The sequence below is a fragment of the Salmo salar genome, chromosome ssa12 (genome assembly GCF_905237065.1).
Source record: "Salmo salar chromosome ssa12, Ssal_v3.1, whole genome shotgun sequence".
In the NCBI taxonomy this organism is placed as follows: domain Eukaryota; kingdom Metazoa; phylum Chordata; class Actinopteri; order Salmoniformes; family Salmonidae; genus Salmo; species Salmo salar.
This window is the reverse complement of record NC_059453.1, coordinates 36,721,928-36,744,160: the sequence shown is the minus strand read 5'-3', so window position 1 is coordinate 36,744,160 and position 22,233 is coordinate 36,721,928. Positions and strand designations below refer to the sequence as shown.

At 40.7% G+C, this 22,233-nt stretch overlaps 1 protein-coding gene across 7 annotated transcripts in view; it reads right to left on the bottom strand.

The window, feature by feature from the left end:
* The window catches only part of LOC100286710 (serine/threonine-protein kinase MARK1), an 87,955-nt gene that overhangs the window by 34,366 nt on the left and 31,356 nt on the right, over positions 1 to 22,233 (bottom strand). For 4 of the 7 annotated variants that reach the window (XM_014131219.2, XM_014131221.2, XM_014131223.2 and 1 more), the window contains exon 4: positions 1,299 to 1,347. In XM_014131219.2, coding sequence (XP_013986694.1) covers positions 1,299 to 1,347 — 49 coding nt within the window. Of the gene's footprint in view, positions 1 to 1,298; positions 1,348 to 10,489; positions 10,514 to 22,233 lie in introns of all 7 variants that reach the window. The other 3 variants (XM_014131218.2, XM_014131220.2, XM_014131222.2) reach the window with 1 other exon arrangement.

Below are 22,233 nucleotides of genomic sequence, written 5' to 3'. Positions count from 1 at the left end.
CCAAACCATGATGCTGCCACCACCATGTTTGACAGTGGGGATGGTGTTCAGGGTGATGAGCTGTGTTGCTTTTACGCCAAACATAACGTTTTGCATTGTTGCCAAAAAGTTTGATTTTGGTTTCATCTGACCAGAGCACCTTCTTCCACATGTTTGGTGTGTCTCCCAGGTGGCTAGTGGCAAACTTTAAACGACACTTTTTATGGATATCTTTAAGAAATGGCTTTCTTCTTGCCACTCTTCCATAAAGGCCAGATTTGTGCAGTATACGACTGATTGTTGTCCTATGGACAGAGTCTCCCACCTCAGCTGTAGATTTCTGCAGTTCATCCAGAGTGATCATGGGCCTCTTGGCTGCATCTCTGATCAGTCTTCTCCTTGTATGAGCTGAAAGTTTAGAGGGACGTCCGGGTCTTCGTAGATTTGCAGTGGTCTGACACTCCTTCCATTTCAATATTATCGCTTGCACAGTGCTCCTTTGGATGTTTAAAGCTTGGGAAATCTTTTTGTATCCAAATCCGGCTTTAAACTTCTCCACAACAGTATCTTGGACCTGCCTGGTGTGTTCCTTGTTCTACATGATGCTCTCTGCGCTTTAAACGGACCTCTGAGACTATCACAGAGCAGGTGCATTTATACGGAGACTTGATTACACACAGGTGGATTCTATTTATCATCATTAGTCATTTAGGTCAACATTGGATCATTCAGAGATCCTCACTGAACTTCTGGAGAGAGTTTGCTGCACTGAAAGTAAAGGGGCTGAATAATTTTGCACGGACAATTTTTCAGTTTTTTATTTGTTAAAAAAAGTTTCAAATATCCAATAAATTTCGTTCCACTTCATAATTGTGTCCCACTTGTTGTTGATTCTTCACAAAAAAATTACAGTTTTATATCTTTATGTTTGAAGCCTGAAATGTGGCAAAAGGTCGAAAAGTTCAAGGGGGCCGAATACTTTCGCAAGGCACTGTACTTATCCTAGGTCAAGTCTTCGGGTGATATTCCATTTTTCTTTTATAGATAGATGGATAGTGCTGTTCTCAAAATGGTCCATGTCACAGAGTATGGAAAGCGATGGATACAAATGAATTGGATGTTGTACAATAGGAGGTTTTGAAAGAAGTCGTGTTAAGTGCTGCTATAAGTATATGTAGTAACATGGTAGAGTTAGTATTAGGATTAATACGGTAGCATTAGGAGTAATATGGATACGGTACAATCTCGCTTGACACTGGCATTGCTTTTGAAAATACCTTGCATTGTTCGGATAGAATAGATGTGTTGGTTGGTCTTACCAATATTGGGGTGATTCAAGATCTTCATGATCCTGACTTCACGAAAGAGCTGTGAAAAGAAGAGAGAAAAAAAAATGTCAGGTCATCTACAATCATAATCTTCTGCAATCAAAATCACTGTCAGGGATGGTTTGTCATTTTCATCACAGAAATCAAGGAAACAAAATAACCAAGAACAAAATCAGTTTTGAAAGTGAGATAAGAGAATACTTTGTCTTCTTGCACAGAAGTTGACTTTGTATCTTGACTGGAATGACTGGAGCATATTATTGTCATCTCCCGATGATAATGTGTTGGTACTGTGAGTGTTCAAGAGCTTCACTGACGTTTGAAAAATCCCAACACAACAGGGCCACATTCAGATCATCGAGCAGTTGCATCACTGTTTTTTTGGATGACAATGCAGCTGCATTGATTTTATCTGGCCATCCAAGTTTTCTGAGCAAAAAAAATTAATAAAAGTTCAAAATGAGTTATTATTGCTGGACACAAAAGACAAAAAACAAAACACCAGCAAATCAGCTCCAAGTGAATTTAATTTTGGAAATATGTTCCAAAGAATTCCCACGCAAAGTAGAGAGAGATATGTGATGCTATACAAATGCAAGCAAGGTTTGAAATTATTATGTTTAAGTAAAACATCTCTGTTTGGGCTTCTTGCAGTCTACAAATGATTTCTATTTACGTTCCGGCCCCCAGACCATCTGCTCAAGAATAGATCGGCGTGCGGCTTAGGGTGTACATCACCAATTACACGAGTGGTCTATAGGATACTGTAACAGAGTTGAAATCAAACTTCTGTCTAGGCTCAAGACTTGGATACTGCATTGTGGGTATTACCATTCAATGAGATTAAACAGCACACCTCTGGACATGTACTACACCAGACAGTCTATACCATTGCTGGGCAGCTGCTGTGACACACCTAATTGTAGAACCTCTGGACTTTCCCTTTAATTCCAACAGTAACGGAACAATAGTTGGATGTTATCAAACAAGTCCACATACACATTTTCCAGAGGAGTAACTAGAATACTTGCTTTAAAGAGAGCTGGAGATATGATTGACATGCCTGCTGAAGTGGAGTAGAACATATTAGCATGTTCCTCTTTGACTGCTCATGTGTGTAGCGAATTTGTCACCGCTTCAGAGACGAATGGCTGGCAGGCTTTGTATCTGAGTATGTGTGTGAATTAATAGTGTGCGTGTGCTTACTGTGTGTGTTTGACAGACCATAATGGCTAATGGGGGTCCACGTGGCAACAGTCCCTGTGGCGCACCGTTACCCGGATGATTAGGCAGCTTCCGTGACAGGGTGCTGTAACATGTGTTGGCTGTCTGCCCTCTCCTCCTCACTCCCTCCTCTCCCAGATGGCAAACGATGACCAGCACCGAAAAATTCCATTCACCCTGCCTCCCACACCCCACCACATTGTCTGTAGTGGTCACGATAGCAACATTTTACTAACAATATGATACCAGTTCAAGTATCATGATACCACGGTGGAAAAAAGGCCTAGCGTCCTGTTTGCTCCGTCCTGACACTTGTCCACGTTTTCTAAAAGTTATGCACGTGTTACACAAAAATCCTGTCACCGATATTCACACTTCTACTCAATACAACACATATTGAATTTAACGTCACACTGTATAATAGAACACGGCATAGAATCGCTAATTTGCTCATATTTTTATATTTAAAAAATGTTATTTAACTAGGCTAGTCAATTAAGAACAAATTCTTATTTACAATGATGGCCTACCCCGGCCAAACCCTCCCCTAACCCGGATGACACTGGGCCAAATGTGCGCCGCCTGATCACGGCCGGTTGTGATACAGCCTGGGTTCAAACCAGGGTCTATAGTGACGTCTCTAGCACTGTGATGCAGTGCCAGAGACCGCAGCACCACTCGGGAGCCTCCGAGTGGCCTGCCTGTGATTTGGCTGGAAGGAATAGACATTGGATAATGATCAGCATTTCATTGTGGCAGTAAGATGAATACGCTGCATTCAAATTTTACTCTTCAGTTAACAAAAGACACTCAAACACTCACTCTGCTTCCAACTTTAAAAAAGGTTAGGCACCAAACAGAATGTAAGGAGCACCAGAAAGAGATTAATTAGCGGCCCAGGATTAGTTCAAAATGGCCCACGACATGGTTTGTGAAATTATATCTAATGTGCGTGAAATCGCACAGAAAGGAAAAAAATGGTAGCGCCGGTAATATACGTAATTTCTTTAACCGTTTGAGCTAGAGACAAGACATTTTCTTTGCTGTAAAGCTGCAAGCATGATCGTCGCGAAGCCGTTTTTCCCTCTCTGGCACCGCTGCGTTGCATGACAGAAAACTTGCAAAGCCTACCAGACTGGCCCGTTCTCTTGGTTATAACAGGGATGAAATTATATACACAACGCATCAACTTCGCTCGCTCGGAGCACTGCTCCAATGTATCAAATGTACAAAATGTAACAGAAGACTGATCAGGGTCTGAATAAATTATGTTAAAAACTGATGGCGGAATTGATGCGTAGAGGATGCGGCTGGCGGATTACAGATGCCACACCTGAAATGCGCATGAAACCGGATTACCGGGTTAGCCGGTAATAGCCAGCTATTGGCCTATAAAAAGATTTAAAGGCCGAAAAATTTTTAAAAGAATTGGGAGCCAGCCACCTGTCCAGTAGAATAAAACGTAAAAAAGCATAGCGAAAACGCTTTTGAACTTATTCATTGATGAAAATACTGGTCGATGGAAATACATATGACTGGTCATGCTTATTTGTCTATAGCTTAATTTGCAGTACAAGTCAAAAGTTTGGACACACCTACTCAATGGTTTTTCTTTATTTGTAATTTTTTTTGTAGTATAATAATGAAGACATCAAAACTATGAAATAAACAAATCAAAATATATTTTATAGTTGAGATTTTTCAAAGTAGCCACTCTTTGCCTTGATTCAGCTTTACACACTTTTGGCATTCTCTCAACCAGCTTCATGAGGTAGTCACCTGGAATGCATTTCAATTAACAGGTGTGCCTTGTTAAAAGTTCATTTGTGGAATTTCTTCAGTTGTCCTGTGACAAGTTAGAGGTGATATATAGAAGATAGTCTTTTTGCTAAAAAGGACCAAGTCCATATTATGGCAAGAAAAGCTCAAATAAGCAAAAAGAAACAATAGTCCATCCTTACTTTCAGACATGAGGGCCAGTCAATGCGGAAAATTTCAAGAACCATCAAGCACTATGATGAAACTGGCACTCATGAGGACCGCCACAGAGTTGCCTCTGCTGCAGAGGATAAGTTAATTAGTTAATTCCACCTCAGATTGCAGCCCAAATAAATGCTTTACAGAGTTCAAGTAACCGACACATCTCAACATCAACTGTTCAGAGGAGACTGCGTGAACCAGGCCTTCATGGTCAAATTGCTGCAAAGAAATTAATAAAAGGACACCAATAAGAAGAAGAGACATGCTTGGGCCAAGAAACGCGAGCAATGGACATTGGACCAGTGGAAATTTGTCCTTTTGGTTCCAACCGCCATTTCTTTCTGAGACGCAGAGTAGGTGAACAGATGATCTCCGCACGTGTGGTTCCCACCGTGAAGCATGGAGGTGGTGGTGTGGGAGTGCTTTGCTGGTGCCACTGATCTATTTAGAATTCAAGGCACACTTAACCAGCATGGCTACCACAGCATTCTGCAGCAATTCGCCATCCCATCTGGTTTGCGCTTAGTGGGACTATTATTTGTTTTTCAACAGGAGAATGACCCAACACACCTACAGGCTGTGTAAGGGATATTAGACCAATGACAGAGATGGAGTGCTGCATCAGATGACCTGGGCTCCACAATCACCTGACCTCAACCCAATTGAGATGGTTTTGGATGAGTTGGACCGCAGACCCAAGTAGTGCGATGGGCCCTGGTCAAAGTAGTGCAGTATATAGGGAGGCAGCCATCATCCTCTGACTGAACCAGCGGGGAAACCCCTCTCAAGGTCTTTCAAGGTGAGGGAAAAAATAAACAATACAAAGAAAGAACTATGGTTCTCCTGTTCAGTGCATATGCACACAAACGCTTACCAGCATGAATTAAACAGATATGGAAATCAACTGAGAAAGTAGATAAGCTTGTACTAAATGTTGCCTTTTGGTTGCATTAACATAGTATTGCGGGGTATGGTGATGCTATTGCTAAAAAAAATGCAAATATAACGCTCTACAATTGATGCTATACGGTTTACACTCTCATCTTATCAGTGTACACACACGCCTGGTGAGAGAATCCCCCCGCATCCCCTCCCCTGAAACAAAGGGAAAACCAAACCATGACCCTATGAGTCATTATGACAATGAATAGATATCGAATTTATTCTTATTTGTTTCAGCGCAAATGTTTCAAATGCCTGTATCGCAAGAATCGAATTCCTATTATGTTTTTTTCATTTTTATGAGCGTTTGTCTTTTCGGTCTCGTCTCCTTCGCTCCTTCTGTGCCGTGTGTATTGTGCACCTTCCCATTCGCACGCAGACCCCAAGCCATTCCCCCTGCCACTCACAACAACAAAGACGAAAGATCACTTCTTCCTCTCTGACAAACAGCTTCAACTCCCTATTTGCATGTGAAGGTTTGGTCCAACAGAACCGGTCACAAGGACTCTGAAACACAATAAGACAGTTTACTGTAATAGAGAAAACCTCTCTAACGATACCATTTTTATGTCTCAGCTCCTCAAATTGCGCGAAGAGCAAAACCTACTAAAACAGGAGTATCAATGAACATTGATTCTGAATGCTAGGTTTGTCACTCGCGGGATTGTGGTACCACTTACCGCTAGCAGCTTATCACACACTGCTATACTAGCTGTCTAGTCTACGTTTTTATAAAATGAGCATAAAAAAAATATTATCTAAAGGAATTGGCAACTTGTTCTCATTCTGAGAAATAAGGTAAACCACTTGATTTGAACATCTGAACAGTGGACAGGCTAGCAAGCTGTTCAAACAGGTGGGAGACAGACAGGTGTGTTCATAACAATTCAACTGTTCTGCCTGGTTACCTAGCAAATAGAACCAAGTTGGCTAGACTTTAAATATAAAGATTAGCTGGCTACCAACTAGCACGTGAACTTCTGCTTGTGAGATTGTTTATACGAGACCTGTGTTAATTTTCTATAATGCCTGACACAAGGAGTTGGTAATTATTAGCGAATGTGCATTATGCATGGTTCTGGTTAAATTTGTAACAAAAAGGACATTTTCATTGGACAGACTTAAAAGCCAGATCAGTGATTGCAAAAAAGCAGGTTAAAAATGATTTTGTTAATATAATTACGTTAGTGGGTCTTATGGTTGTGGAAGGCATATATTTTGCCCAGGTATAATTTCACAAGCCCTGAATTCATTAGACTATTGCTGACTGTTTGAAATGCAGTGTATTTTACCTTTAAATTGTACAACAAAGCTTAGAGAAAACATTAATACTGAGATGTGCTGTATATCGTGAATTGCCCATAAGTCTGTAATAATCGAGATACGATTTTTAGGCCATAATCACCAAGCCCTGATAGAAATGAGTGAAGATGAAGCACCTTCTATGAGGAAAACGTTTTGGGGTAAAGTTTCCTCTAGGTACAGATCTAGGAACAGCTTCACCTCATCCAATCCTAACCTTAAATTAATCACTACCGGGGTAAATGCAATACTGACCCAAGATCAGCATCTAGGGTCAACTTTACCCTACACCAGGGAAAACACTGTACACAGGTGCACTACTAGAATGAGGCGTCAGTGTACAGAAGCGTGAAGCTGTAGTGGGCAGGAACAGTGGTTGTATTTTTAGATCCGGGGCTATAAATAGCTCCGCACTTGGATACGGGAGAGCCTTGTAGCCACCGGATTCAACTCGATTCATTTTCATGACATCGCGGCTCGTGATTGGCTCCTTGAAAAGCGAGGCTGGGTGGGAGCAACGAGCATCTGTGAGTAACGGATTGTGTGTATTTTTAACCGTGTGGATGTGTACATTGAATATGTGAACTCCATGCATGTGTGTTTGAGCATTGGGGTACTTCTGCCCAGTACACCCAAACCAGTCTACCACTCACAAACCACCCTCTTTGAAATGCACATAGAAAAATATGAGGAGAGGGGCAGACAAAAAAAAAAAGACAGAATTTGAGCATTATCTTTGGTTTTTATTAATGATTTGCGTCATTCACTGTCTCGGACCACATATGCGTCTTGCTCTTAAGAGTACCTCTAGAGAGTTCCCCCATACATCACAGCAACGTCAGCCCTTTCAATGAACTACAGAGAAACCACACAGCCATCCCCTGTTTATCTAGTCCTCTACTCCCATGACCCTTTGTGTCCGAGGGCCCCCCTTAGGGTGGCCTCTTGATGCCTGACGCGGAGTGACAGACACGTGGGCCAGCCTCGCCTGCCTCCCATGACGCAAGTAGCACAGGAGTCTAGTCTTATCCACTGCAGAGAGCTGGGTTGCGTTCAGCCGGCACCACTGTATGAAAGCGTTCTCAAAACGGTAAATTAAAACTGTTTTATTATCAGTAAATTTTTGGTTAGTACTGCCTCGGTCGGTCCCAACCCACAAAAATTTGGTTTCATGCCCACTCCGGTTGTACCTGTGTTAAGACAAACCAAGAGCCTACTTTAAACCAATCTAATTAACCTAAATGAAAGCTGCAATGTGTAACTTTTTGGGCGACCTGACCAAATTCACATGGAAATGTGAGTTATAGGTCTGTCACTCATTGAAAGCAAGTCTAAGAAGCGGTATATCTGTTCTATGTGAGCAATTTCTATGCTTCCTTTTTAGCGTTTCGTTTTTGCGTCTTTTACTTTATTTTTACCCCAGCATCAAACAGCTCAAAATACAATATTTTCGGTTATGGAAAATATATTTCACAGCGATTTAGATGGTACAATGATTCTTTACCGTGCTTGTTTTGTCACAAACTGAAATTAGAGTAACATTAAGAATTTTTGCAACCAGGTAATGGTGGAGCGATTTCTGCATATCACTCCTTTAACCACATATGTGCCTTCCCACCAGAGACTAGATTCAATTCCTGCATCTTCTATTCCTGCTATGTCTCCTCCTCCCATTATCTCGCTCTCTCCCTCTGTTTCTAAACTACCTGTAATAAAGCATGAAAAAATACAAATGGGAGTGGAATTCCACTCTAACAGAAATAAAAATGATCCTTATAGGACAGTGGTCACCAACCTTTTCTGAGTCAAGATCACTGAGTCGAAATGCATGCATAGATCTACCGCTCTGATTCTTATTAACATGACTTAAAAAATGTAAGCCTATGTACAACATTAACCAATTAAAAACAGTACTGTAGCAACGAGGTTTGTGCAGTAAGCTCTAGGCCCAATACATTATCACCGCATTCTGGCTTTGCTTGAATTTACCTGCCAATGCATTGTTGTTCGGGGCATTTTTTAAAATTATTTTTCAAAATTTGAGGTAGGCTATATGATCACCCTGGTAATAGATCCATTGTTGTATTACTTGTGAGGCACAGCTGAGTGAGCATACATTTAAATTATTTTATTTTACTGGGCTGATGGTGCCTTCATCTGATTGTCAGTCTCAGCGGAGGGTGAGAGCAGCAGACTGAGGGTCCGTCTCTCAACATCCTTCCGCTCTCCCTTTCCTCCACTGACACTGACCAAAAAAGGACACCGTCTTCCAGCTGATGGCGAAACGCGAGTCGCACCGCATTATTTTTGCCTCCTGCACAAATTCATGTTGTTACTCCAATGAAAAGAGAAAGTGAAATATTCCTTGATATTAAAAAAGACCCAATCCGATAATAATAACGCAAACCTATAGATACACTTTCCTACTCATTCATTACTGCTGCACTGCTTGTTGTAGCGCTGAGTGGAAATAGGAAGAACGCGCATTTTATGGGTTATAAAAGTGTTGAATACAAAGTGTTGACATTGCTGAGTAAGAACTTAAACATGAACTCATAAAAACAGCAGCTCTTTGCTGTATTCGTTGACTGTCTCTCTCTCTAGTCATGGTTTTAAAATCTCACAGTATCAATTTTGACGTAGCTTTCTTTTATGCCTGCTACGTGACTGCAGACTCGGTCATCTGAGCAATCTGATTGGCCAGCGAAGGCATAGTGCACTTGATTTCCTTTCCAGGCCCACCGGGAAGGCAGAGTTTGTACCTTCAGACACATGAAATGGCAACAGTTTGCCTACCCGGCGCGCAGGGCAGCTGAATTGGCTGCACCTACCAACAACAGCCCGAGACAAATAAAAAAATAGGAACACAAGGCTTTATCGTTGTTGTTTCTTTACAGAAATGTTTGATGATCGACAAGTCGATCGACCGGTTGGTGACCACTGTTATAGGACAAGCAGTGCTACTGCACTATGACTGGCATGTTGTCCAGACAAAGCTTAGACCAGTGTGTTCCATAAGTGCCAGCTGCCAGCCAAATAGCTGACCACTAACACCTTATGTTACTGGGGTGTTAAAGTGGCTACCAAATTTGATTTTGTAGGGCAAAAGTTTTGTGGTGGGGCATGCCACCGCGCCCCCCTAGCTTGCTCCTTCTATTCCAGTGTCATACACCTATTGGTGCCCAGCCCACATGGCCTTTAATAACACACATATCTATTTAATGAAGTAATATGTGTACAAAACTAAATTATATTTAGTAATTTACACATATAGGACAGCCATCGTAAGAACAGCTGCCATTTTGGCCACATTATACAAACAACACATTTCTCATTCTCCCCCTTTGAAAATACATTTAGCGATATCAAATACAGCTACTTTTTTCCATTATTCTGGCTACTCCAGATTTCCGGGAACACACAAGTTGTTTTTAAATGGTGTTGAAAAAGATAATGAAACACTATCACAGAAGAAGCAGTACAAATGTGTGGGGGAGGGTGATCAGCCACATAGGAGATAGTGAGGACATCCATGAAGTGACGTGCACAGTGCTTTCACAGTGAAAATTGTACGAACTTCAAAAATATGGCAAACATATACACGCGCCCACACAAACCTGTGTGATCCACATGAAGACAACACACATAAAAGAGTAAACGCTACAATGAAAGTGTCGCAGACACGCACAGACAACAGTGTGTGGAAAAGTCCGGGAAGCGGAAAGGTCACCTACCTGCTTAGAATGCAAGATGCGAAACTAAAGAAGAGATGGAAAGAGAGGGAGAGAGAGAGAAAGGCAAAAGGCTAAATGATGGAGCAGCAGGAAGCAGGAGAGGGGTGGGGGCTCTTTCTCGCCACACCCATCCCCACCGGCCCCAACAAAAATCTCCCCCAACAATACAGAGTGACAGATCAATTGATCACATTTGGATTCTGTCCGGTCCCTTTGTTCCCCTCACGAGCACTGTCGCGCTCCAAAATTTCCCGACTCGTCTTTCTTGAGCGCAGAGTCCAGGCCTGACACAGCAGATAGGCCAGAGGGGTACCAGCCCAGGGAACATGCAGTGTTTACTAGTATTGTATTATTTGTACTCATAGTAGTACAACTAACATCATTATCCAGCTAAGGAGTGACACCGGACTGGAGGAGGAGGAGACTGCGTCTGCAATGGAGGACAGGAAGCTCTGGAAGACAGACTTTTCATCCCGTCGACCCCAGCAGATCAGATGATGATGATTAGAGTTTTTATTTTGATCTTTAACTAGGCAAGTCAGTGAAGAACACATTCTGATTTACAATCACAGCCTACCAAAAGGCAAAAAAGGCCTCCTGCCTTTTAGTAGTACAGTTACAGTAGTTTTAGAATGAAAGGCTTTATATGAGAATGATATACAGCTAGCTGCTCAAGTACTACCATGGTAACTGCAGAGTATAAGTGGCCTTATAGCTCAGACTGATGTATTATAATGGAACACGCTTGAGTACACCAACTGAAAATGGACAAGTCAAATCAACCTTAAACTGAGAGGAAACAAACAGAGGAAACAAACTAAGACAAATGAAGCAGCCTTACTAATTAATAATGGGTAGGAATGGGAGATGTTTTACATTACGGCAGCCTTATACTACTACAGTTATGCTTAGGAAATAGTCTACGTAACCATTGGGACCAGAAATTGGCATGGGCATTTCTAACAAACCAGACAGTTTTTTTTTCTCCCTCGAGGCCCCCATTGTTAGACATTTAATGACCATCCTGCGCAAAACCCGCCCACTGGGCTACAGATGGACCAACCCATGCTCAATTGCCAGTCTGTTTCTGTACCAAGTCAAATTGGAGGACGTAAACGACAAAGTAACATCGAATAGTATCCACTGAACAACCAGAGTACTATTTGGGTAATTCAACTGTAGTTTAGTCTGTCGCAGACTACGGAGTTGTGGAGTGCTACCATGTTATTGAGCACCATCAAATTAGAAATATATACATTTTCTCAATTGAAATTAACACTACCCTGACTTCATTCTGTTATCATTTTTCTCAATAGGCTCCTCACAAAACACACCACATTTGACTACCCAACAAATTCTATTCAGAGGTCCTTAAAGATGCTCCTTTCTCCTCACTCTTAATATGCAATTTGTAATGCATTCTTGTGTATTGAGCAACAGACATGGTGAAATCTAGGGGATATTTTTAGAATTCCACCACGATGCCACAACAACATTCCGAGCTGACTTTGACAAGTGTACAACTTCCGGCGAGGGTGGAATTCATTGACAGTGTTCTGGATATCTGTGTCTGTGGGTCCATCTTTCCGACTCACTCTTGGTTTCCCGCTGAACCGCTTTCTCAGGCGCTCATACACACACGCACTCTGATTTACCCCACATCATTAAAAACTCTGTTCAGTGCAGCAGCCGGACTGCACATTTCTCAAGACAAACCACACACACACGTGACAATGACGCACACGCCGAAAAATGTCCGTTTAGCTAGACTGGTTAAGCTAGGCTTGTTAATTGCTTCCAGAAGTCACAACCATTGACACAGTTGAGCCCTCTTTCCATTATGGCACAGGTACAAAGATGAGCCCTCTTTCTAACTCTATGGGCAGACTCTGCATTGGGTTGTTCCATGTCATATCAGCAAGCCATGACACCCACCATCTCAGATTGCTCTGAAATCATTTCTGTAGTTATTTTATTTAACCTTTATTTCACTAGGCAAGTCAGTTAAGAACAAATTCTTATTTACAATGACGTCCTACCCCGGCCAAACCTGGACGACGGTGGGCCAATTGTGCCCCGCCCTATGTGACTCCCAATCATGGCCGGATGTGATACAGCCTGGATTCGAACCAGGGACTGTAGTGACGCCTCTTGCACTGAGATGCAGTGCCTTAGACCGCTGCACCACTCGGGACCCCAGTTAGAAACAGATAAGATTAGCATTCCTGCAAACATTCTTTTGTTGAAATATAAATTTGATCTGAGAAATTAAGCTAATTGATTGCACACTTATAGGCCCTTTTATTTTACAGGATTCATATAAATAGAGTACCTAACATCCGATTTGGACCAAACTTTTGAGGAACCCAAAGAAATAGTCAAAAACCACCCACAGACCCCACGCCCATCCCACCCCTATAACGGTTATACAGCATCAGTTCTCCATGTCTGACTAGTAGTATGGAGTTGCGACTCGGACTATTGTAATGTATTCTCAGTGAATTTAGTGAATTTTTGTTCAGAGAAATTAGTCATTGAAATTGTTTGGTTTATGTCCCATCCAACATCCTGATATTACCAGGTTCTGACCCCTGAATTTGCATTAGCCTTCATGTGACTGGTGCGTTCCAACTATGGGAACTATATCATAACCGACCTGATATGACCGTGGCGGTCGGTGCCGTTTAGATTAGGGAGCACATTTTTTTTTTTTATGAGCATGGCCATATTTCTACTTCAGCATATTGGATAACTAACTCATATTCCATTCACCCAGCTCAATGTAAGGTTTAGGTTTAGGCTACTACATGATACTCGAATTTGCCCTTTATCCATTATGAGTTTGCTACTACCTAGCCAACAAATTAAAAAAAGTTTATAAAGTAAGTGCACAGGTCAAGATACAAATCGGGGTAATCAAGGTGACAGACAGTGAGTGACACATTCAATACCACCTTGCACACTCATCTGCATCTAGCAGATCTGGGGTAATCATTCGTCCAAACAGTTGTAACTAAAATTACTGGATAAATTCAGGTAGGTCCCTCCCCATTTCGTTCCGTTTGTTTTCGTTAAAAAAAAGAAAAAAAAGAAAGAAGTTTTGCAACAGAATCGACAGAATTAATAGAGTTCACATTCATACCAGCCACAAACAGCATCATCCATTTGTTCATTGTACAATTCCTTCTCGCATCTACATGCTCTCCTCCTCTCACCTTTTTCCTTCGCTTGTGGACTTCAGTGCACAACACAGCCGTTTGTGAGCAGATTCAAAAACCTCTAAATAGCCAAACTTTCATACCATAAATCGCTACACAGCCTACATCGTCATCACCATTGTAACGTTATACCATTAAAATCAACAAACTAGAACTAAGGCGTGCGGTACGGTATACAGAAACTACTTTTCCGACGTTGGAACATCAAAAACGGTTCTGTTAAATGTCTCACGGATTATGTCTGTCTATCAGCGCGCCGTGCCTGCTCCACTTAGCCTGCACTGGGAGTCTGGGCTGCAAATAAGTTAACACACATGAATAATGTGACAGCATTTAGAAATGTTGAAACTGTTCATTACTGTTCACAAAACAATGTCCATAAAGGCTAGAACACTTTACAATGCAAGACGATACCAGTAGCTTTCAGCTTTGTAGTCTAACTTTCCTTGCTAGCTTACAGCTAAAGCAAACATTAATTCACTACCCTAGTACTTTGTGATACGCAAAATATGCTGATTTCTGTGACTTTGGCTAATATGCTTAGTTTTTTGCTGTGCTATCAAGTATCGTTATGGTATCGAGTATCGTGATAATAAACCTTGTGTGGGTATTGAAATCAAATTCTGTTATCGTGACAACACTAATCCAATCCATGTGTACAATCACGCGGTAACGTTAGTGTACAGCAAGCAGATTAGCAGTTACACCGGCAGGCCCCGGTGGCAATAAATTAACAACCGAAAGCTTACCTTGACTTGGAAGAGTTGCAGTCTTGGATAGCTAGCTAACATACATAGCATTCCTCTGAGTCAGGCTATTGAGTAGGCTAAATTAGCTGCATTAGCTAAGTGAAAGGTAAACCTAGAAAAGAAATGCTAATTCTCTCCCTCTCTGCTGCTTCTCCTTAATTTAAGAAATTAATTTGTTTAAAACTGTTCAACTATTGTCTTTCTCTGAGTCAACCACAAACCACACTTTATGCACTGCAGTGCTAGCTTGCTGTAGTTTATGCTTTCAGAACTCGATTCATTCTCTGATCCTTTGATTGGGTGGACAACATGCAGTTCATACTGCAAAAGCTCAGACAGGTTGGAGGACATCCTTCAAAAGTCGCCATAATTACTGTGAAAGTCTATGGAAGGGGGTGAGAACCATGAGCCTCCTAGATTTTGTATTGAAGTCAATGTACAAAGAGGAGGATGGGAAAATCGCTGTCATCCGGCTACACCATGGTGCTACCCTAGAGTAGGGTGACCAGACATCCCCGTTTTCCGGGAACAGTCCCCGTTTTTGGTGGCCTGTCCCCGGCTGGAGCTGTCCCTGGAAATGTCCCCGTTTTTAACAGTGCATTAAAAACAGACTGCAAAGTTAAATCATATTTTACGTGGCAAGAAAGACCAGGCAGCAGAGCCTACCAGTTGACGTCTCAATCGCGTTGTGCTTGTTTTGTCCAGCAGAGGGGCTGCTCGCTATAGCAGCTTCATTCACTCTTCTTCTACTAACTACTTGCAAGTTTTAGAGAAAACTGCTGTGGAAAACTCATCCAGAAGCTAGCAAGTGTCAAGTGAATCCAAAACATCACCACAAACGTCTTTTCAAGCCAGGTAAGTTACAATCGTTTGAGATACTAGCTAGATGATCTGCTCTACAAGGTTTTAAATAGCTAATGTTAGCTAGCATAACCTATGTCGACTAAGTTATCTAGCTAGGTTACCTAGCTACTGTCATGGTAGCCAGGTTAAAATACGTTCACATGTAAACATGCAGTGGACGGGCGATTTTGAAAATATGATTATATTAAATGAATATACAATTAATTATGAGAATATTTATTTGTAGATTACAATTTTTATGGTTTGGCATTATAATAAGTAGTGTGAAAATATATTTAGAAATTTTCATTGGTTTACATTAGCATAATGTTTTCTGTTAGAGTGGAGAGGAAGGAGAGGAGGAAGACTGGATAGGAAGAAGAGTGAAGGAGATAGAGGAGGAAAGGTAAAGATATGATTACAGAGCCTGCCAATTTACTATTCCAAACAATGTTTTGAAATAAAATACAAAAATGAGGCAAGCAATGGGAATCTGTTAACCAAAGAATTTTTATCTAATAGTGTACTACTTATTATTAAAGATTGGAGAGGAAGGAGAAGGAAAAATTAAGGGAGTAAAAAGACTGAAGCGAGGAGAGTGTAGAAGAGTGAGGTGGAAAGGTAAAGAAGGAAAAGAAGAAAGAGAAGGAAAACGAATGAAGAAAAGAAGAGGAGAAAGATTGGAGCAGAAGAAAACGTTAAGAGAGTAAGAAGAGCAGACAGAGGAGGTACAATGGCTTTTTCCAAGAAACAGAATGAATTATATCTGGACAGCAACAAGAAATAGGTTCACTGTTCCTACCATCAAGGCTATGCTTATTGTGAAGACAAACTTCATCCTCCCCTGCCAGGAGTTCATGGAGAAGCTGGCCAAAGACAGAGCAATCCTGAAGAAGATACATTCTTCTGAGAAATATACAGATTAGGTTGGTATAAGTATATTATGTAGTTACCAACCTCATCACGGTCTTATTTCTTTATTATGTTGTTAACCTGTTGGGGCTAGGGGGCATTGAGAATTTTGAAAAAAATATGTGCCCATATTTAACCTGTTATGGCTAGGGGGCAGTATTTTCACGGCCGGATAAAAAACGTACCCAATTTAATCTGATTATTACTCCTGCCCAGAAACTAGAATATGCATATAATTATTAGCTTTGGATAGAAAACACTCCAAAGTTTCTAAAACTGTTTGAATGGTGTCTGTGAGTATAACAGAACTCATTTGGCAGGCCAAAACCTGAGAAGATTCTGTACAGGAAGTACCCTGTCTGACCATTTTTTGGCCTTCTTGATTATCTCTATCCAATACAGGGGATCTCTGCTGTTACGTGACACTTCCTATGGCTCCCATGGGCTCTCAGAAGGCGGCAAAAAGCTGAATGATATCGAGGCAGGCTCTGGCTGAAAAACATTAGCGCGTTTGGATAGTGGCCAGTCACAGTACTATGAGACTCAGGCTCGTGCACGAGGGGATCCCATGCTTTTATTTTCTCTCTCTTTTGTACGTAAACACGCTTTCCTGGATGGAATATTATCGCTTTTTTACGAGAAAAATGGTATAAAAATTGATTTTAAACAGCGGTTGACATGCTTCGAAGTACGGTAATGGAATATTTAGAATTTTTTGGTCACGAAATGCGTCGTGCGCGTGACCCTTATTTACACTTCGGATAGTGTCTTGAACGCACGAACAAAACGCCGCTATTTGGATATAACTATGGATTATTTTGAACCAAACCAACATTTGTTATTGAAGTAGCAATCCTGGGAGTGCATTCTGACGAAGAACACCAAAGGTAATCAAACTTTTCTAATAGTAAATCGGAGTTTGGTCAGGGCTAAACTTGGTGGGTGTCTAAATAGCTAGCCGTGATGGCTGGGCTATCTACTCAGAATATTGCAAAATGTGCTTTCACCGAAAAGCTATTTTAAAATCGGACACCTCGATTGCACAAAGGAGTTCTGTATCTATAATTCTTAAAATAATTATGTTTTTTGTGAACGTTTATCGTGAGTAATTTAGTAAATTCACCGGAGGTTTGCTAGTTCTGAAAGTCACATGCTAATGTAAAAAGCTGGTTTTTGATATAAATATGAACTTGATTGAACAAAACATGCATGTATTGTATAACATAATGTCCTAGGCGTGTCATCTGATGAAGATCATCAAAGGTTAGTGCTGCATTTAGCTGTGGTTTTGTTTTTTGTGACATTATATGCTAGCTTGAAAAATGGGTGTCTGATTATTTCTGGCTGGGTACTCTGCTGACATAATCTAATGTTTTGCTTTCGCTGTAAAGCCTTTTTGAAATCGGACAGTGTGATTAGATAAAGGAGAGTCTTGTCTTTAAAATGCTGTAAAATAGTCATATGTTTGAAAAATTGAAGTTTTTGTATTTTTGAGGAATTTGTAATTCGCGCCACGCCTATCATTGGATATTGGAGCAGGTGTTCCGCTAGCGGAACGTCTAGATGTAAGAGGTTAACTGCCTCCTACAGAAGCTAGGATATGCATATTATTAACAGATTTGTATAGAAAACACTCTGAATTTTCTAAAACTGTTTGAATTGTGTCTAAGTATAACAGAACTCATATGGCAGTCAAAACCCTGAGACAAATTCTTACAGGAAGTGGATACCTGATGTGTTGAATTACTTTTAAGCCTATGCCATTGAAACACACAGGGACTTATTAATCATTGAGCTCTTCCTACGCCATCCACTAGATGTCACCAGTCTTTACAAAGTGGTTTGAGTCTTCTACTGTGAAAACTGACCGAACAAGAGACTTGGAAAGTTGGTCATAAGCGGATGGCCTATACTACTCTGGCGCGCGAGTGCATGTTTGGGTACTCTCGTTCCAATACGTTTTAAAAGAGAATGCAATCGTCCGCCTTGAATATTATTGAAGTTCTGATTGAAAAAGGCCCTAATGATTTATGCTATACAACGTTTGACATGTTTGAACGAACGTAAATATTTTTTTTTCCCTCTTTGGTGAAGACAAGTCCGGCGGGCGACGTTCATGTTTTTGAGTAGCCTACAGGACTCGCTAACAACAGAGCTTTTTGGACATAAATTATGAGCTTTTTCGAACAAAACTACATTTGTTATGGACCTGGGATTCCTGGAAGTGCCTTCTGATGAAGATAATCAAAGGTAAGGGAATATTTACATAGTATTTTTGATTTTAGATCTCTCCAACATGGCGCCTAGTCTGTATCGCCAAGCCTATTTTTCTGAGCACAGGACCTCGTTTATTGCAAAGTGTGATTTCCCAGTAAAGTTATTTTTAAATCTGGCAATGCGGTTGCGATCACAAGATGTTAATCTATAATTCTTTGAATGACAATATAATATTTTACCAATGGTTTTGAATAGTAATTATTTAATTTGTTGTGCTGATTGACTGGCGGTATTGGAGGGAAAATAGTTTCTCAACATCAACGCCATTGTAAAATGCTGTTTTTGGATATAAATATGAACTTGATAGAACAGAAAATGCATGTATTGTCTAACATAATGTCCTAGGAGTGTCATCTGATGAAGATTGTCAAAGGTTAGTGCATAATTTTAGCTGGTTTTCTGCTTTTGGTGACGCCTGTCTTTGCATTGACAAAACATTACACACAGCTATTTTCAATGTACTGTCCTAACTTTATGCTTTCGCCGTAAAGCCTTTTTGAAATCGGACAACATGGTTAGATTAAGGAGATGTTTATCTTTCAAAGGGTGTAAGATAGTTGTATGTTTGAGAAATTTGAATTATGACATTTAATTGTGTTCAAATTTGGCGCTCTTGATATTTCACCTGCTGTTGATAGGGTGTACCAGGGGTGGGACGCTTTTTTTTCAATTTTGCTCATGTTCTCTTATTCTACCCAGACTACCAGGACCACTGAATGGCTGTTCAGATTGGACAGTTCTGTCTTGTCTGTAGTGTTTCTGTAATATAGTTGTTTTCTCTATGACAGTGTGCCTGTTAGGTTAGATTAAATACATGAAACCGGAATTGTCCCCCCCCCCTTTTTTTATTTCATAAATAATAACATTGGATATTTTAATGATATATTGACCGCCGAACTGGAAATGTCCCCGGTTTTAATTTCAGAAATCTGGTCACCTTACCCTAGAGTGCTGCTGAGGCTACTGTAGACCACTGCAAAACAATGCGTTTTAGTTTGGTGACATGTAAATTAGGGCCGTCAAAGTTAACGTGTGACATTTATCGGCATACATTTTTTTGACGCCGTTAATCCATTTCTTCACCACACGGACCCTTTTAAGCGCAGAACACAACACTGATGCAGGCAGTGCTTGCGGCTTTGCATGACTGACGACTGTGTGCCTCTATCCAAAATCATGTGAAAGTTAGCTTCGTTTTTTTTCTTTCTGCTGCGGATTGGTGTGCATGTCACAGGCCGTTTTAAACTACTCGTGAGCCGCTATTTGTTGGTTTAATAAACTTTTTTTTTTTTATAGCTAGCTAGTCATGTTACCTACCTTTGTTACTTAGCTAGCAACCTGATAACTGACTAGGCTATGCACAAATGTAAATAGCACAGGAAGAACTGAAAAGGAATAGGCTCTACAAAGAGATGCTTCAAAAGGTAGGCTGCATATGCAAGAGTGGGGTGCAAGAGTACAGTGAAATGCTTTTCTTGCCTGCTCTTTCCCAACAATGCAGTAATCAATATCACAGTCAATAGTGTGAGAGCGGGAGTAAGTGAGAGTAATTCTTGTCAAGAAAGTTGGAAGGCCCTCTGATGTCACGTAGGTTGATACATTGCTATGTTCTCATTTATAAAGCCCTTTTACATAAAGTCCCACTGTACCTAACATCATTACTAAACTTGAGAAATATGAGTTACCACACCTAGTCTCAGTGATGATTAACTCTGGAAATGCCTTTGGTCACTAGTTGGGTAAATCAGCTTTGAGTTCTCTTGCACCTTATTTGTGGAACAATCTTCAACATTTTCTTAAATTTTATGTTCTGGCAATTCAAAAAGCTGACTGAGGACCGTATTACTGAAAAATGTGTTTTGACCGTGTTTTGGTCTCAGTAGGACACCCTGATAAAATAAAGGTGAAATAAAAATGAGAGCGAGAGTGTGCAGGCCTGTGTGTGTAAAGTTATCTGAACAGTACAGATGGTTAAAGTGTTTTCATAACATTGTTGGACAAGTTTAAAAGCTCTGTTCTTTGTATCCATAGTGTGTCTCCCGCGGGCCGGAACATAATTAATCCTACAAATAATTTGACTGCAAATTGACCGCAAGAATCCCAAACAGACGTAACGTTTGACTAAAACATAATAATTTCAAACCTTGCTTACATTTGTGCACGATCACATATATCCCTCTACTATATGTGGGAATACTATGGAACAGATTTCCTAAACTTGGAGCTGATTTGCTGGTGTTTTTACAGTGCTATGCCCAACAATTATTTTAAATAGTTGATTTTTTTGTTCAGAGAACTGGGGGGCCAAAATTCAGACCACCGGAAGCCAGTTGGGGAACCAAACTAGAGTGACACTCATTTAGAATGCTTGAAGCATTAACAGTACTTAAAGCTGTGTGTGTGTGTGTGTGTGTGTGTCAGAGAGACTGCTATGCGCAAGTGTTAAACGTCATGAACATTGATAAGATGGAGTAGACCTACTTAAAGCTATGTTAGTGACTTTTGTGTTTATGTTGCAAATGCTATTAAAAACATTCTGATGTAGATAATTGTGTTTCCGTACCTTACAAATCAAAGCATAGTTTGCCTGTAACTCAATGCAATGCTTTTTAAAAATGGGGGAAAAAAATATTTTTTAGGGCCAAATTTGAGCACATTTTTTTTGTGGGGGGGGGATTAATCGTGATTCACTGATCCTATTAACTTGATTAATTATTTTAATCATTTGACAGCCCTAATGTAAATATATTTATAGTTTATCTAAAAGGAATAACTAACTTTTCACAATTTTGATTTGTATGAAATTCACTGATAGAAGAGGAAGACCATCCTGAGTAGCCTCAACTACCTTGGGATAAAGATAATGAGGATACTATTGTTTATCATCCAATGATATAACGGCATGAAAAACGTACAGGCAACAGCAGACAAATTAAATCCCAAAATAAAATGACATATTTGATACTCGGAGGGCAACACAAACAATTTGGACATTCTCTTGCCAATACATAGCCTACCAAGCAAGTTTCTATTCCAGGGGTTCCCCAAATGTTTCACTCAGGCCCCCCTTCCAGCATTGGGGAACATCCCGCCACATCTATTTCTATGGGCACAAGCACTGTTCATGGCACAAACTGTTTACGCCCCTCTTGTTGGCAGAGAGAAAATGTTGCAGGTTTAAAGGTTATTTCTTGCAATTTTATACATTTTGCCATGTCTAATTTGTTTTCATATGATATTTGAGTGACTCAAACATTACCACAAAATCTATGGGCTAAAAAACATTAGCTGACAAGTTGATCTGGACATTTGACAAGTTATAAATAGCTCTAAGGTATGCAATGACTAACATGACAAGAGGACCTGATGATGCACTACCCAATTTCGAAATGTTACCTTGTGCATTCTACTATTACTTTCAAGAGTAAGTTGAAAGCCCCCCCCTGCTGACCTCTCGTGCCCCGTAGGGGCTGCGCCCCACAGTTTGGGAACCACTGATCTATTCAATGCTGGCCAAATTCCACTCAAGATTTAAGAGGGGTAATTTATGAGTATGGGACTATGGGCTGCACAAATCAAAATGCCCTGGTCAAGTCTACTGCTCCACCAGCGAGCCAACAGAGATGTGTCTTGTGGGGAGTCAGAGCAGTCTCGAATGATTAATCAGAAAACAGGCCCTGAAAATTCCTTCCCTTGGAGATACTTTGCAGCATGGTCAAGTAATTGACGGGCAGACGTTGGGCCA